The sequence below is a fragment of the Quercus lobata genome, chromosome 9 (genome assembly GCF_001633185.2).
Source record: "Quercus lobata isolate SW786 chromosome 9, ValleyOak3.0 Primary Assembly, whole genome shotgun sequence".
Lineage (NCBI taxonomy): Eukaryota > Viridiplantae > Streptophyta > Magnoliopsida > Fagales > Fagaceae > Quercus > Quercus lobata.
The window spans coordinates 28,361,813-28,379,584 of NC_044912.1; the positions used below are offsets into that span (position 1 = coordinate 28,361,813).

The 17,772-nt window shown below is 34.6% G+C and overlaps 1 protein-coding gene and 1 pseudogene across 2 annotated transcripts; both read right to left on the bottom strand.

The window, feature by feature from the left end:
• Window positions 1-24: 24 nt before the first annotated feature.
• On the bottom strand, window positions 25-16,035 carry LOC115960087 (ceramide kinase). Of its 2 annotated transcripts, XM_031078785.1 has the most exons (13): window positions 15,538-16,035; window positions 14,420-14,575; window positions 14,161-14,328; window positions 13,946-14,038; window positions 8,315-8,407; window positions 7,353-7,587; window positions 7,221-7,247; window positions 6,965-7,049; window positions 2,700-2,849; window positions 2,367-2,468; window positions 1,207-1,587; window positions 584-650; window positions 25-502 (listed from the first exon to the last, which is right to left on the bottom strand). In XM_031078785.1, exons 1-13 carry the CDS (start codon window positions 15,769-15,771, stop codon window positions 365-367), a joined length of 1,929 nt encoding a protein of 642 aa, XP_030934645.1. In that variant the 5' UTR covers window positions 15,772-16,035; the 3' UTR covers window positions 25-364. The 2 variants fall into 2 exon arrangements, with proteins under 2 accessions (XP_030934645.1, XP_030934646.1); XM_031078786.1 differs by lacking the exon at window positions 14,420-14,575 and having other exon boundaries at window positions 14,161-14,387; window positions 15,538-15,627.
• Window positions 10,656-10,775, bottom strand: LOC115962379 (annotated as a pseudogene).
• Window positions 16,036-17,772: the final 1,737 nt, after the last annotated feature.

Consider the following 17,772-nt stretch of genomic DNA (forward strand, 5'->3'; position numbering starts at 1 on the left):
TTCTCACTTCGGCCAGTGTAAAAGTAAAACAACCCGAAAAATTAACTTACTGATATCAATGATAAAATCCAGTTGATGTGAGGTTAATTGATGACTTATACTTTTAATAGTAGTACAAAATGAACAGCAGCATTGCTTGATATCTTTTTCTCCCGCTTAATCCTCTTCTACGTATTGTATCAGAGGTGTTTGTTGAACCTCACTCTCTTAAACTAAGGCCCCCTGAAATGTTCTCTAAATTTCATTATACACACACGTCATTTGTACAAAACTGATTTGACTGGATAACTTAATCACAAAACAATGGTAACATATATGGGAATAGTTAAGATTTTCTCCAACAAACTCTTTTGCAAGTCTTCTGTTAGACTTCGGGACCAGACGCAAATAAGCTAACAAGGCCTCTAAATACTTGTGCTGAGAGTTGGTGAGCTTGAAAGGGCTCCCCATCCAAATTCCATACACTCTCAGTGCCATAAGAAGTAAACATAAAAGCTGTCGTCTGTGCACAAGAAATGAAATAATTATAAAAAGAGATATTGCAAAAACACAAGAAAGATAAGACCCAATATATGAAACATACTTTATGATGTTCAACGAACTTAAAGTTCAAGGGAGTTCCACCTCTCTTTGCAAGCTGGGTTAGGTGCCTGTAGGTATCAATCAATTATGGCATATGAGTTCAAAAAATAAATAAAGAATAAAAAACAACTCCAAGGAGAAGGAAACAGAAACTTAAATGAAAGAAGGGTGGACAGTAAAAGAAGCAGCAAGAATATCTTCATAATTAGTATCACACCCAACTTCATAGAGATGAGTTGCAGGTACAACAGGACCCAACTTTGGTAGGATTGCGGAAGAAACACCCTAAAAGATGAGGATAAGCATATAATTTCGCATTACTGTGTTACTTGTGAGACAATAGAAGGTTTTCTTAGTAAATGAAAGAAGTTTTCAAATCTTTCACTTTCAGTAAGAAATCAATTGGTCATTAAGTGTTTGAGAAAGACATTCTCCATTTCTCCTACATCATGTGCCACATCCTAGCAGTTTAAAAGACTCAACCAATTCTGTTTTCAAACTTAATGAGTTCAAAATTAACCAACTTTTCTCTCTCTCTTTTTTTTTTTTGGATGAAAAAAGGAGGGGGGGGGGGGGGGGGGGGGGTGTTGTTTTGGCAAAGATAGTCTCCATCTGTCTACATACCATAGATACAAAGCATGAGGGCAGTCTTTAATCAATATGAGATGCAGGAAACCATCTGAAAGGTGTGCATCAGCCACCAAACCATCTGGTGCTTTTTCATTTCGGCAGGATATTATGGCAGCACCAATGCTAAGATAACGCCCTTTAGATCTCAACCATCTTGTTTCCTCCGGAGGTGGGTAAGGCACTGATCTGGGACTTCCCATGGATACTTGATCTGTTTTTTTGTTACAAACAGTGCAATTAACACGACAAATCACTCTTTCAGATTTATTTGAACTTCGTAGTGGTCGAACCCGACCACTCAAGCGGCCTCTTTCAAGAGTCGAATTTTTTTCTTCTGATTTGACTTCTATGTATGCTACTTCTGCCTCATATGACCTGAATAATATCATAGATCAGAAACTATTACCAATTAGCATTAGTCATGGTCACACGGTCACAGTACTATGGAAGAAAACAATAACATGCTTATTGCAAGTTCCACATCAAAACCAGGGTGAAAGAAAAGATTAACAATGTCTCTCTCTAATACACAGGATAACCATATTTATGACTCACAATATAGCATATATGACATGACACTAGTTACAAACCCAAAGTTAACATAGTAACTTATGCAAGATCTCAACATGGTGCAAAAATGCCTCCAAAACAACAAAGCTCATAGAGCAGAACTGTTTTGTTGATCAGATTTGGATGTTTTTCTGCCATGAAGCAGAAATACCAGCTTGGTGCAGGCCTACAGGGCAGTGACTGAATACTGAAATCGAATAATAGCGATTAAAGACCGACACTGATCTGTTTTCTTTTTCTTTTCTTTTTTTGCCCCCTTAAATTTTAAAATCATTTTATTAACATTGTTAAATTATAGATTCTCCCAAAAGCTTAAGTTATTGGGATATGATAAATTTAATCGTTTAACTACATATATCTAACACTCCCCCTCACGTGTGGGCCAATCAAATTCAGGATCTCGTGCTCTGATACCATGTTAAATTACTGATTGTTCCAAAAGCTTAAGATATTGGGATATGGTAAATTTAATCATTTAACCACATATTTCTAACAAACATAACCTAATATGCAAAGTAAACAGAAGTATTTATTTTAAACACATTGCAACTGAATGAGGGTAGCTCCATTGTATTCAGATATACCTGTGCTTCAAAAAAACTTTTGTTCCTGCATAATCATAACGTTTGGGGCCCATCCAGCGATACTTTTCACTCTCAGCAATGACATCTCCATAAAATCCATACCTAACATATTGAACATATGGATTTAGAAGAGAGAACATCCAAAAAATAAAATTAAACACATACTTGGGACTCTTTCCGTTACATGAAACCCTCACTAGATGTTGCATGAGGTGTGATTATGTATAGATTAGTCAAGGAATTGTGTATTTTTGGACCCAAATCATTTTTAATAATAAAAAAATATAAAATCCTGGTACAAAACATACCACATCAGAGATAATGAGAACCTACCCAGCAAAAGAAGCCGCATAGCGTACATAAGGTTCAACTTTTGATTCAGGCGTTGTTTTCCATCTTACAACTTGAGCTATATCAAGGCCCACCCTATTACCTAGGACAATGTGCAAGGCAGATGTTATAGGATCTCGAGCTCCAGTGGTACTGCAAAACAAAGCCCAATATATTACATGTAACCACATAATTATATCAACCAAGACAATAGATGATACGAAAAATTTGTCCTTGAAAAGTAGCAAATTATAGGTATTAGATGTCAAAAATAAGTACCACTGCACACGATCATTGAAAACTAAAGTAGATCAGAGCGCTTTGTACCGTCTATTAAATATACAAAGGCAAAATTCCCATGTACTTGAATTGTGTCTTTTCTTACACACTATATCAACTGTGATCCAATTCAGTGAAAAAAATCGAAATCAAAATCAACAATGACCCCTCAACCCTCCTCCCTCTACCATTGTAAACAGGATCTAGGATTCGTTGAATTGAACTTAGGTAATTTTGATGATTAGCACTAGAATTGTGCAAAAAACCAACAGACCCAATCTACCCATCCGGCCAACAGATGGTTTCAACAAATTATCGGTCAGCAATGGGGGTCTCAAAGTCCCAATAACTCCAATTGAATGTTGGAGATTAGAATTCCAACACATTCACCCGAAGCACCCAATCACCGACTGCTCTTCTCAATCTCCATCACAACTTATTCCTTGAAATTTTAAGGTTTAACTCTGTTTGTATGAGGCTGTGGCAGAAAAAAGATTAATAAATAATCTCCCTACATATTGGACACCCAAAACATAGGGTAAGTAGTCACACTTCTGGATCTATGCCCATTGTAGAAACAATTTATATTCAGAACATCATCCCATCAATATGCAGGATGGGCTTATGATCCAGGATATTGGTTTATGGGCATCCACCACAGAGCTTCTTCAGCACTGAATCTGCATTAAATGAATCCCATCAAGGGTATCAAGGAACTTTATCAGTATGATAAAGATACTCCTAAAGGTGTTCTATGAAGGTAGGGGTTCGTGTGATAACCCAATGGTATTGGCACCCTTTGTGGTGCTCAATGTCTAGGGCTAGAACACCACCTCCCCCATCCCCCTCTATTTGCCTAGGGAAAAAAAAGAGTTCTATGCAAGTAGGATCAAGAACCAGATCCTAGAGTCTCACCTGTCAATTCAAATTTTTTCAAAATTATCATTTTCGTAATGAAGAAAAAATAAAATAAAATAGAAGCCTAAATGAGACCAGTGAGATACCTATTCAAGGCTTTTATCTCCTGTTCATGCACAGACATAAACAAGGACGTATGCATTGCAAATATGTCTTAGTATTTGATTGTGCATCCAAATTAAAAAAACAAAAACGATGTTCCTAAAAACCACTAAGCATTTACTAGTCACTAAAATCCATAAAAAAGTACTTGTTCAGCAAACCATCATTAATCAGTGAAAGATACTATGCTTATAGTTAATCAAAGAATGCTTATCTTCAAATTTAATCCCACTCCCCAAGTCTTAAATGCTCAAAATGCATGGGGCAAAGATTACAGTCTTTCTTGTGCAGAAGCTCAACTCTGTAAATTGATAATCTTAATGAATTTCAAATGCTTGTTGGGGAGATAAATTTCTTGGGGAGCCTCTTTGAGTAATTAATATAACATATAGAATCATACTTTAACCTAAAAGGCCTAAGCCCACTGGGCATGTGCTCAACTTTGCTAATTAACCACTCATTCTTTTTGATAAGTAATAAGGATTTATTGATAACGAAAAGAGAGAGACACCCAAGTACACAGGGAGGATTTATTAACCACTCATTCTTCTCATCATTATTCAATGTGAGACTTCACTTACATGTGTAAACACAACAATCTTCCCCTCACATGTGAACCTTTGCCTCTCTGTGGGCTTCAAGACCTTTCCATGGCCATGAACAAGTCCTACTCGCTCCCCCTTGTCTTATGGGCTTTTTCCTTCACTAGTGCATCATCCATGGGCCTCCACATGTCAACCCCGCACGTCTTCATCCATGAGAATCTCGCACCTCACTGTTGTCTAGCACCATCGGCAGTAATACTCCTTTGTTTGGCCTTTTTTCAAGATCGTTTGTGTGGGCTTTTATGGGCTTGCCTTGTGCAATATACTATCCCCCTGCTCCAACTGTGAAAGGGACTTGTCCCTACTCCATTTGTGAAAGAGCTCCACCAAGTACATGCACCCCTTCCTGCTCTAACCGCAAAAGAAACCTCAATAACCTTGCCACCTTTTTGCCCCACACCACCTTGGGTTTTGATACCACTTGTTGGGGAGATAAACTTCTTGGGAAACCTCCTTGAGTAATTAATATAACATTGATACCACTTGTTGGGGAGATAAACTGCTTGGGAAACCTCCTTGAGTAATTAATATAACATATAGAGACACTTTAACCCAAAAGGCGTAAGCCCAATGGGTATGTGCTTAATTATGTTATATTAATCACATTAACCACTCAATCTTCTCATCATTATTTAATGTGGGACTTCACTCACACGTGTAAACCCAACAATGCTTACATTGGAGAGAAAGAGAGAGAGAGAGAGAATCTTTTTTAGTTTATACATGACTGAACAACTCAAATAGACTAAGTTCCCCCTTGAATGAAAGACATTTGACATCATGGCTATAAGATCTTCGCTTTTAGCCCAAATATTTTTCCATTTCTTTTGAACACCATAAAATGCTAGTTCTTGGTTCTACTATGTGCAGTTATTTGTATTTTTCATTATAAGTATCTCAATCAAATCTATTTACTGGTTCCTAAACAAAATATGAATCACCACTTAAGTATATATTTTTAGGATTAAATTTTGGTTTTTGAGCAACTATGAATATTTGATATATTTACAAAAAAACACTTCACAAAGGGTAATATTTAAAAATTTAGTTTTAGTTGCCTACAATAGTACCTATGAAACTAGACCAATTAATTTACAGGCAAGCAAGGTCTTATGCCTCTTTGATGTGTATTAGATTAGATTATTACTAGACACCATGGAAAAACATGACCTAAACAGGAACTCAAGGTTATAGAACCTAAGAAACATCACATACTATATACGTACTCCATAGCTCATGCTTGAACAATAAGTTGTCAATAAGGCCAGAATGATATTTTTGGGTAACGTATAAGGCACATTCCCTTTAGGGGTGTCAATATTCGACCCAACCCGCGAACACGACACGAACCCAACACGGGTTTTTTCGGGTTAGGATTGGGCCTTAATGGGTTTGGGTCATAAACGAGTCGACCCGAAAGCAACACGATAAGAAACGTGTCATAAGCGGGTCAACCCGCGTAACCCGCAATAGATACGTTTGACACGCCAATTTATTTGTGTCAACCCGAAATGACCCACTTAACACAACCCGTTTAACTCGTATAACAAATAAATATTTATTTTATTTTAAATTTGTCAAATACCTTTTATATCCAACATATATTTTAAATTTAGAAAGAAAAGTGAGTAATTATAAAAATTTACAAGGAATATAATTAGAAATTGAAACTTAGCATTTGACGAATTTCAAAGATATTATATTTTTGTTAAACTATGTTATTTTATTTTTGTTAAACTTTGTTATTTTGAATTTGGATTAAAGTGTATGCACTTCTTTTGAAGTGTAAAGAACTTATTTCTAGATGAATGTTATATTTTTGTTGAACTATATTATTTTGAATATGGGTTGAAGACTTGAAGTGTATGCATTGCTTTTTAGGATGTAAAAAAATTATTTCTAGATAGATGTTATATTTAATATTATGCAGGTTGAAATGGGTTGTGTTACATTCGTGTTAACCCAACACAACTCGTTTATTAAGTGTGTCAAATGGGTTGGGTCAGGTCAACCCGCCTTATTAACAGGTCGGGTTATGGTTGAAGGATCATAACACGATTATTAAATGGGTCGGGTTAGGGTTGAGTCATTTAGTCGAATACCCCTATCTCGACATGACACGAACCCGACACGCTAACCCGAATTGACACTATTAATTCCCTTAGTGACCTCTAAGGTGTGAGATGTGTAGTACATAATGCAACTTAGAAAAGACAACATGGGAGTAACAACCATAGAAACCTACTGCTGATAAGTTCACAAAATTATATTGAGTTGATCTTAGATATGAAACAACAGTCATGCTTTATACTAGGAGAAAAAAAGAATAATGAGTGCAAAAAATATAATTATGCAATAAAATACCACATCACAATGGCATCAGTTGAACCTGCAGGAATGATTCCAAATCTAAACTGTTTTTTGGCGAAGGACAAAACACAATCTTGATCTGTTGAATTCTCAAAACAAGAAAAGAGCAATATCAGAAACTAGACATTTTTTAACAATAAAAGAACACTGCCCATGGAAGGAGATGGAGGGTGGGGGGAGAGTTGGCAACAATTTTCAGTATACTGACATCATATATAATATAAAATTGTTAAGTATGGAAAAAACTAACCAGTGTTGCAAGAACCATCTTCAGTTCCTGTAATTTCAGATAGATTTAGTGATATATCAGATAACCATCCATTACAATCACAATCAAATCCATGGTTGGTTTATATAGAAACAAAGTGATTGTGGTACATACTGGAATTTGAGAATCCAGATCCATTTTGTTGTCTAGCACTTGAGAGGAGAGGTGACTGGTCTTCATTTTGATAAGAAGTAGTCTCAGCAACTGTTTCACTTGAACCATGATGAATTACGAAACTGCTATTTCCATCAACAGGACAAGTAATATCTGAAGGGCTTGGTGGGTAAGGAGCTTTATGCCTTGATGAAAGAAACCCATTAAGGATTTCATTGAAGAAACCATCACCACCCTGGAATCAGATCAGTTAGAAAGCTACCAAAATAAGCAGGAAAGACTACTTAGAACTTAAGTATGAGTGGGACAAATCAACGAGAAATTTAGAAGTTTTCAAGAAAGCAAAGAGAGTAAAATCACTGCCAAATGGATGGTCTTCTGAACTGGACAGCCAGGGAAAAGAAAGAAAAGGGGAAAAAACTTTCTTTACTGAAAATTATCAAATCTAAATTAAAATACGATGACAACCAGGAAGCACAATCTTTTCTTCTTTTTTTTGGCTAATGTGGGTGTCCAGAGCTATTAAGCAAACTGTTATACCATAGAAACCCTAATTAAAATTAAATCCTAGCCCTTGAACATAATAAAATCTCAGCCATCCAAAATAACCTACATAAATGACTATAAAAGACAAAAACCCCCAAATAAAAAACCTGAATAATAACCTACAAGCTTTTTCCCTTCAATATTAAGTTTCCTGTTCCTCCATCATATATACAGTAAAGTTCATGACTCAGTACATCTGGCAGCATAAAGCAATTATCACATGGTATGGAATATGGAACATGGAACATGGAACATGAAACATACAAGAGCACAACACTCACTATGCCATAGACCAAGTTGATTCACAACACTAGCTAAGCATAGTTCTGTAATTTATCAACTGGATGGCCTAAAATTTATAGCTTACTATTATTCTACAAATGACAAATGACAATTAAAGGGATCTCATTACATACAACTGCCACAACACCATCATATGAGTAAAGCTCCTTGTTTGAAGTAGAGGTCATCACATGTAATGCCTGTCCTGCCCTCTGTGTCACGATCACCTGATAAAGGGAATTAAATAATAACTATTAAAAAAGAATATGAATTACATTTATTTTAGTTGCATATGTTTCAGTCTTATGACTTCCACCAGAATCTTCATTCCAATCAAGAGTACATATAACATATAATATTAATGGAATTTTAGCACTTTCACTCTTTAGGACATTGAAATTTGGTGACAGGTTGCCTTTAACTACCAGAAACACAAAATGTTCCAAATACTGTGGGTTGTGGGATTGTACATCCAAGATAATGAAAACAAAAGCTAACAACATACTCTCATCCAACAAAGATCTATTGTTCATACTCTTTTGTTTAGCTGTTATACCCATATCAACATGACACAAGTACTCAACATAGTTGTGGGCATGGGACAACTGTCAGGCCCTTGGCTAAAACTACAGACACTTTTTCCCTTGCAAGCCCACTTACAGAGAAAATCTTCCACATTCCCCCTAATCAGTTGCTGCATATTGATTTTTATAGAATTGACACATAATCTCCATCTTTTATGCCTTAGTTTAATGTTTTACAATAAATTTAGCATAGTCATGACAATGATTGACGATCTTTGTAATTTTTATTCTTAGTTGCTAGTGTATTTCTTGTATACATCCAATGTACATGGGCTGCACCCTTTTCGTGCTTTTAATGATTGATTTGGCCCCTTTTGTGTTCATAATTATTTTTCCTTATCAAAAAAAAGAAGTTATGCAATGATTGATGTAATAGATATTGAGGTGCAAAGTTCAGTTGTGAAAGGTGATTGATTGAAATTCAAGATGTTAAGAACTGTTTATTAGGTTAAATTACGGTTTTAATTTCCTTTAGGTTTTTTTTTTTTTTTTTGGGTTCCTTTTAAAAGGGTTGTACTTCTTGGGCAAATCATTGGGCTAGTCTAGTTTCTTGGGATCTGTTATAATGGGCTTAATTACTCTTTTATAAATAATCTATCTATATATATATATAAAACCGAAGCCTCTGCTGGCACCACAATTTTCCACGTCAGCACAATATTTAAAAAATATATATAAAACCGAAGCCTCTGCTGGCACCACAATTTTTCACGTCAGCCCAATATTTAAAAAATAAAAAATAAAAATAAAAACATTATAACTCCTTAAAACCCTAGCAACCTTACCCCTCTCTCAAGTTAAGAAATATAAAGTCATGGTTTCTGCAAACTCTCTCTCTCCAAACGTAAATATCAAATTCCACCCCTTTAGTTTCTCTTTATATTTTTGAGGCTTCTATAGAGTTATAGTGAGTTATGTTGATTTTGTTTTGTGTGTGTGTGTGTATAGATGGTCATAATACTCCGGTATTCCAAGAGAAGTTTATGTTTTCGTTAATTGAAGGCCTTAGAGAGATAAGTGTTGCAATTTGGAACAGCAATACAGAAGACGATTTTATTGGCAGGGGAAAGTAATTACTTTGTCTCGTATTTTTGTTTTTTGAATTGATTTTGTGTGCTTTTTAGACCCTTTTGGATCAATTTTGTTAATTGGGTGTTTTTTTTTTTTTTTTTTTGATAGGGTCCAATTGGGGAAGGTTCATTCAAAGGGTTAAGACGACCGTACTTGGTGTCTGTATACTAATAGTGGGGATAAGTGCTATTAATTACTAACCCTTTTAAGCGTATAATCTGTTACTAACCCTTTTAAAATATAGCATGAAAGATAATGGAATTAATTGTTGTAATTTTTATTTTCTTTCCATGTTTTGAATTTCCTCTATATTATTATTACAACTGAGCAAAGATTGAGAAAGTAACATTACTACTCTAATTTGAAGTTTAATGCGTCCTTCTCAAGTCATGGTCTTTATTTATATATTTGCAGTTTATATTTCTAATCGTTGATGAGAAATTAAGGCTTAGTTGCACAATATGTGTAAATTCTTCAGAAGACTACTTTAAATAATAAGTCAATGTGTCTTTTACATTTAGGTATTGGTTAGAATTATTTTCCAATGATTGTACCAATAAAAGTGAATGTGTATAAATTTTGTTTAAATATCCCGTGCATCGCACGGGTTAGCGACTAGTGGACTATATAACTATGCCTTACATCATTTCTTAGCGAGTCCAAGTAGGTTTACAGAAGAAGTCTTTAATTAAAAAAATTACATCCAATTAAACTAAGTAACCAAGGTTTTAAAGTTTATTTAAGCTGCTATGACCTCAAAATTTTTGGAGAGTTTTTTAATGGAATAAAGTGTCAGTTTTGGCAGTAAATAAAATAAATCACATAGAGGTGAGATACCATTAGCAAACATTCTAAAGACAAAAAGGTGCTAACAGCAAACTCCCTCAGTTGATGTCTACCCACCATTAATCAAATAAATATAAAAAGGTTTGTCTGGGATAGTGAAGGCAAAAAACCTAAGCTATCTATATATACTACAAACAAATAACTGACTCTCTTTTTTGTTGACTAACAATTAACTGACTTGATTATGAAGTCAAAGTAAAAACAATTCAATAGCAAAAAAAATAATTGATGTAACCCATCAGGTGCACCAATTGGTTACTAAACAATCAGAGAAAATTTTGATTAAATTCAGATTTAATCAATTCCAACTAAAAAAGTCCCACATATCACAAGCAGTGGGGATCATCCCGATGACACCCCATAGAAAGTAACACAAACTATCAAAACTGATACTTTGTTCCATTCAAAAACTCTAACAAAAAAAAAATTGGCTGCAACATCTTAAACAAAGTAAGAATCTTGATCACCTAGTTTATTAAAACAGCAAAACTTCCAAGTATTTAGGGGGTATACAAAGACAAATCAACATCTCAAAGAACACAAATCTAACAAATCTTAAAAAGAATCACAAGAGAAAGCTTGAATAGCTCTAGCCCATTCCAGCAAAGAAAAAGGATTTAATCTCAATGACAGACTACTCAGTACTCACAGCCCTCAAAGCTTCTAGCATTTCTCTCCCTCCAAGTGCACCACACTAAACAATGTGGCACAATCTTCAAAATTGCAGCATTGCAGTGTCGACCAAAACTGCCTTGCCACGAGGCTAATAGGTCCTTAACCCGCAGTGGCATAACCAAGGAACACCAACAAACAAAAAACCAAGGGGCACACCTCATAAGCTATAGGACAATGTATAAGCAGATGATTCATTTCACATTCTCCCCATTCCGTTTATGCATGACGCACCAATCAATCACATTAATGCCTCTCTTCCATAACTTATCCGCAGTCAAGATCCTTCCCAATGCAGCACTCCAAGAGAAGAAGGCAACTCTAGAAGGGATCTTAGATCTCCAAATAATTATCCATGGAAAGTGGCCAGAATTAGAGGGGCATAATAGCCAGTAATAGCTTCCTACCTCAAAACCTTTACTCTTATTAGGCTTCCAACACATCTTGTCATCTACCCTTCCAAAGTCTAGTGATATTATAAGAATATCATTAACTATATCTAGTTTTTAAAGTTTGGCATTGCAATCCAAAAGCAATGGCATTAAGAATTACAATAAAACATTAAAATGGAATCCTTTTGTAATAATTCGTAGAATTTTTTTAACCAATGCTTGAGGTTTCTTCTGTTTTCTAAGAAAACAGAATTTTATTACTAAAAAAAAATTAAAGTACCATCTTCACATGTTGTATGTTACAAACTTATCAAAAAAAAAAAATGTTGTATGTTACAACTTACAATACCAACCTGTATGTCAGGATAATCAACATGTACAACTAAATAGACATATTGTTGAAACTTCCTAACACAGGACAACCAAAACAAAATGAAACAACAGGAAAATAAATGGATACGACCTAAGAGTCAGCACCTAGGTCTGGCTTGGAGCCAGCACCAAGCGGGGAAACCACTAGAAATCAACACCTAGGGTGGACCTGGAGTCGACACCAGACCAAAGAGAGACCAAATGACCATTTTTTTCATTCATCAAAATATCAACTATCTCCTCAAGGAGTATAATAGGTTGCTTATAAAAGATTGCTAAGCCCTAGTTCTAATTGGCTAAGAAACCCTAATTGTCTTATTACAAAAATAACGTTGCTTCCAAGTTAAAATACTAATACCTAATAAACTACTAGGACCTAAAACATAAAAATACAATTGACTTGCAAACATAAATAATACTAAATAAAAATTTTCTTTCGTCTCCCTCATCATTATGAGGCTATTGGTAGAGTTTTAAAAGACAAATCCGCTAGGGTTTTAAAACAAATGGCTTGGTTATGATTACCTTATGAGGCTGTTGGTGGGATTGCGACGGCAGCAGTAGCATTAGACAAGTGAGGGCGATGGTGGCACAACATCGAGAAAGGGATGGTGGTGGCGTGCGAAGCAACCAGATCTGACTATTGAGGTTTGTTGGTGGTGGAGTGCTGCGACGGCAACGATGGACTCTTATTTCTCCTCTTGTTGTCTCTGGTTGCGAGGGGTTTGGAGACTTGATTGTGGGCTTTGGATTGGAGTTTTATGGTTGGCTTGAATCCCTAGGTTTTCTGATTGGCAACAACTATATGACAAAAAGCTTTATGGTACCAAGTAGAGAAATGACAAATACAACTTTCTGGTGGTGGAAAACACAACGGTGATGGGATTTTTTTTTTTTTTTGGTTCTGGATTCACTGCAGTGATGCTTCAAATAGATAGGTGTTTGCTCTGATACCAAAACTGACGCAGGAAAACCAAAACAAAATTAAAAAACAAGAAAATAAAGGATATGACCTAGGAGTCAGCATCTAGGTCTTGCTTGGAGTCAAAACCAAGTGAGGAAACCACTAGAAGTCAGCACCTAAGGTGAACCTGGAGTCAGCACCAGACCAAAGAAAGACCAAACGGTCATTTTTTCCATTCATCAAAATATCAACTATCTCCTCAAGGAGTACAATAGGTTGCTTATAAAGGATTGCTAAACTGTAGTTCTAATTGGCTAGAAAACCCTAATTGCCTTATTACAAAAATAATCTTGCTTCCAAATTAAAATACTAATAGCTTAATAAACTACTAGAACCTAAAACATAAAAATACAATTGAATTGCAAACATAAATAATACTAAATAAAAATCTTCTTGCGTCTCCCTCGTCACTTCCATTGACTAATTCCCTTCCAAAGCATCTAAAACCATGTCTATCCCTAATACATTTTTGTCTATACATTTACAAAATAAACTCCCAAGTGCATAAACTTAACTGAAGTCAGATAATGAAAATTTTAAAACCAAAATAAATAAAACAAAAAATTCCTAGTAGACAGTGCGTGAAGTGCAATAATCGCACTGACCTGACCACCATGTAGCCAAACTATAATCGTAACAAAAGAAAGAGAACCATTTAACACTAACAAATATGCAAATGCAAAGATGCTTTTGAAGCATTAGATATTTCAGCATTACACAATTGAAAGAAGTTACAAATCAATATTGTGGCACAAAGTGTCGTAATCTAATTAGTAGGTATATCAAGTATGCCAACAAAATGTGTGATTCTCAAAGCGTATGAAGCATTTATTTATAGAGGCATCAAGTGCGCTGAAATCTTACCTTTGTTTTGACTTTAGCACGTGAGAATATAGGTGCCACAGTTTCCCAAGTTCTACAACCACTACCTTTCCCACTCCTTGGATGAACGAAAACCTAGTAAATCAGAGACAAAATCCGCAAAAACTTTACTACCACATTTTGTCCATTTTGAGCAACCACCCAAAAGATATAATTGAAGCAAAAGACACATTAATGAATTATTTCACAGAACATACCAGAAGATTTCTTGGTCTCCCCAATTCAAGGTTTAGAGAGGCATTAATTCGATCCACCCACATCTGACACGTCTGCAGATCCTTATGACAGAATGTGTACACAGCCAGAACCCAAAGAGAAGACTGAGTTTTTGACCTTTGGAAACCATGCACCGTAAAGCGGTACATCTGCATCAGAGTAAATAAATTTTCCATCCCTTGATATAATAGCCACATGTGGACTAAAACTGCATAAGAAAGAACATTAATGAGAACAAACCTCATGGTCATCACCCAAAAGACTTCTTCCACCATTTAGAAGATTTGGTTCATGAACCAAGCCATAGTCGACGAACTCAACAGCATAAACATCGGAAAATTTGATCTTAGTTGCAGCCTTAGGAGCAAGTTTTCTGCCCAAACAAATTGACTCATCCTGTTTATTTAAAAAAGAAAAAAAAAATCAAGTGTTACACTATCTTATTAACCTTATTGTAGTTGACAGTTAGAAAACATATCTTAAAATACTTATATTGGTTTAATAGAGATTTTACACAACCATCCATTATAAGATGATGATGCCAATTAATAGAGATTGTAATAAATAAATGATCAAGCAATGCAGAAATTATATTGTACTTGATGCCATACTTCTTATCTACATTAAAACATGATAACCTAACTGATTGTACCCAAGCTTAACCTATTGAATTTAACTCAATCATGCAGCAAACCAACTTCCAAACCATTCGTTTATTACAATTTTAGTAAAAAAAAAATACTTCAATTCATTACAAATTCAACTTCCAAAATGACCTCCCTAACCAAATTTTTACTGATACATAGACCATCATTTTGAAAACTTATATGTATCATAACTGTGTTGTAGAAAGCGGCATTTTGTGGCATGTGCCTTCCATCAAAAGTGGCATGTCACAGTTTCGATTTTCGAGTTTGGGAATAAGCCCCTCCAAAAATAAAATTGGGAGGTAAAGCTTCCTATCAATCACCTCTACCAGACCCCGCAAAAATGGGACCTTTGTGCACTAAGTACAATCTTTTAACCTTGCCAAAGAAACTAGAAACCAAATTATTAACCTTGACGCGGATCTCAAATTACTCCAATTCAATATTACAAGTCCCAATTGACATCAGGAAGGCCAGCCCAATTAAGCATTAAAACAACATTCATTCCTTGAAAACCAAGCAATCCCCATTAAAAAAAAGGGTTTTTTTCAAACGAAACAAAACAAAACTACATACAAAAAGGATCACAAATTGGTATTGGATTAGATATAATATGAACCAAATATATACACAAACAAACATTATAATTATATGAATCTGATAAATTTTATCCAAACAGAAAAAGAAACTGAAAAAAGAAGAGAGATTTACAAGATTGAAGGAGGAGTGGTGCAATTTTTCCCAAGACAACCCATCAGAATTGAAGGTGAGGATGACTCGGCCAACATGATCCAAGAAAAGGGTAGTGCTCAAACACGATGCTTCTTCACCATCACCACCATGAAGCTGAGGCTCAGAGTCGTCATTCGACTGAATCGGCTTGGAACTCTCTCCCACAACGATACCATTACCATCTTCTAACAAGTTATCTTCGTCTCTCTCCATTTGGAATTGGAATTTAGGCAAAACTGTTGTGTCCCAGATAACTTTTTCTCTCCCAAGAAATTGAAAATACGGAAAACCAAATCTGGGTTGTTGTTGTTGTTGTTCTTGTTGGGAAATGGGACATACCCATCTGAAATAAGTCCTCAGAATCGTTGATTCTTCTTTCTTTAGTCTACTTTTTCCGTCGTCTGTTTTCTGTTTTCGACACCCAAACAGGAATTGTTCCAACTTTTCATATGTTGAATTTCCTATATTATCATAGATTTTTTTTTTTTTAAGAATATATTTTATCATAGTCAAAAATTTAGTTATGATTCTTATTAAAACTCGTGTTACCTCTAAATATATAAAGCAATTTTTTTTTAAGATTATCATATATATTTTAAGAAATTTTTATTGAGGAAATAAAAAATATATATATATATATATATCTGACTATTTTTTTACGAGTTTTTATATTTTCCACAACAGTGACATTAAGTCGTTAACAAATCATATATAGTAAGCATTTTGATTTCCAAGTAAAAAATCCATTAGGCTAGAAGTTAATGATCAAAATATGGTTGAAATTATGTTATTTTAGTTAATAAAATAGAATTATTTCAATTATGAACTTATAGAAATTAGATTCTTTTTTTTATTTTTTGGTGGAAGGGCAGAACAAAAATGCACCGCATAAAAATTAGATTCACCAATAATTTACATATAATTTATATATTTTAAACCATGACATCTATGATGAGAGAATTTACAGATTGAGCTAATCAGAACTACAAGGTTTTTACTATTTAGTCCATAAACTATATGGAAAGAAAAAAGTTAGATTCGCATGGCACGTGGAGAAAAAAGTTGAAAAAAAAAATGATGAAGAAGAATAAAGAAAGAATGTGAATGTCCACCCAGCATAATCACAATATATAAGGTGTAATTTTTATCATATAGTATTAGCAATATTTTCATACAATGAATTGATTAAATAAAGGGAAAGATGGGCAATTATCCGATTCCCTTGTATCATTATAATTTTTTAGTGGAGTTCATAGTATATTTTTGTGTTAGAAACTTATAATCACATTTCCTCTCCCTTGCACATGTGTTTGTTTCTAAAAGAAAAAAGGCCTCACATTTCATAATTATATCAAAATTTTAAAAATTACTGGAAATTGAATAATAAAATAATTGTTAAAAATAGTAGAAAAACCTTTTCAACTAAAACTATTGAATAAGGCAATCCTTTTCAACTAAAAATTATGGAAAATTATTCAAATAATCTATATAATTGTAGAAGTGAAAATCACAAAGTGCCACATGCATCTTAGTGGGTTTCACTGTTATTATTAAGAAACCAATGAAAATATTCCAAGTATTTCTAAGTAAAAAATTGCAAAGAATACACTTAAGAGTCAATCGCACATGCCATGTATCCCTTGGAAAACAAGGCATAAAGTCCCTCCATTTAAATTACGATATGTGTCACTGCTTATAGTAAATCACGTGTGATCACACCTCTCAAAGACTCCTATAAAAAAATATCATTCTCAACCTTATGAGGGGATTCGGAAACAATGAAAAGTCTTGAAACTATGCTAGAATCAAGCTCCAAAGCCCCCAAGAACATCAAGAACAAAGAATTCACACAGAGCATTGCATTGAATTGCATATATAAAGATTAGAGAGAGGAGCTTGAGGATGAGGATCATGCTGTCAAAGTCGAGGAGACAAGTAGGCTTGAAACCTTTCCAAGTGCTCATTAGTTTGAGAAGAAATAAAATAATTGAAGGGGAAAAACTATTAATTGGAATTGCCTTTACTTTTTCTTTTTTTTGAGGGGGAAAACTAGAATTCTTTAAATTAAACCAGCTAAATTAGCTTACAAAACAAAAAACAAAAAATTGTGGTGAAACATCCTCCATCCACACTGAAAAATCTGGAATATTAATCACAAATCTTGCCAAACTATGAGTAACATTATTACATTCTCTCTTTAAATGAGAGTAAAGT

What these genes read in the sequence shown, in the direction of transcription:
- LOC115960087 (XM_031078785.1), bottom strand. Translation starts at nt 15,771, where the DNA reads ATGGAGAGAGACGAAGATAACTTGTTAGAAGATGGTAATGGTATCGTT. An exon ending in GTGCTAAAGTCAAAACAAAG is followed by an intron (nt 8,408 to 13,945) that starts GTAAGATTTCAG and finishes TCCCTTTATCAG; the next exon opens with GTGATCGTGACACAGAGGGC. An exon ending in AAAGTTTTTTTGAAGCACAG is followed by an intron (nt 1,588 to 2,366) that starts GTATATCTGAAT and finishes GATATTATTCAG; the next exon opens with GTCATATGAGGCAGAAGTAG.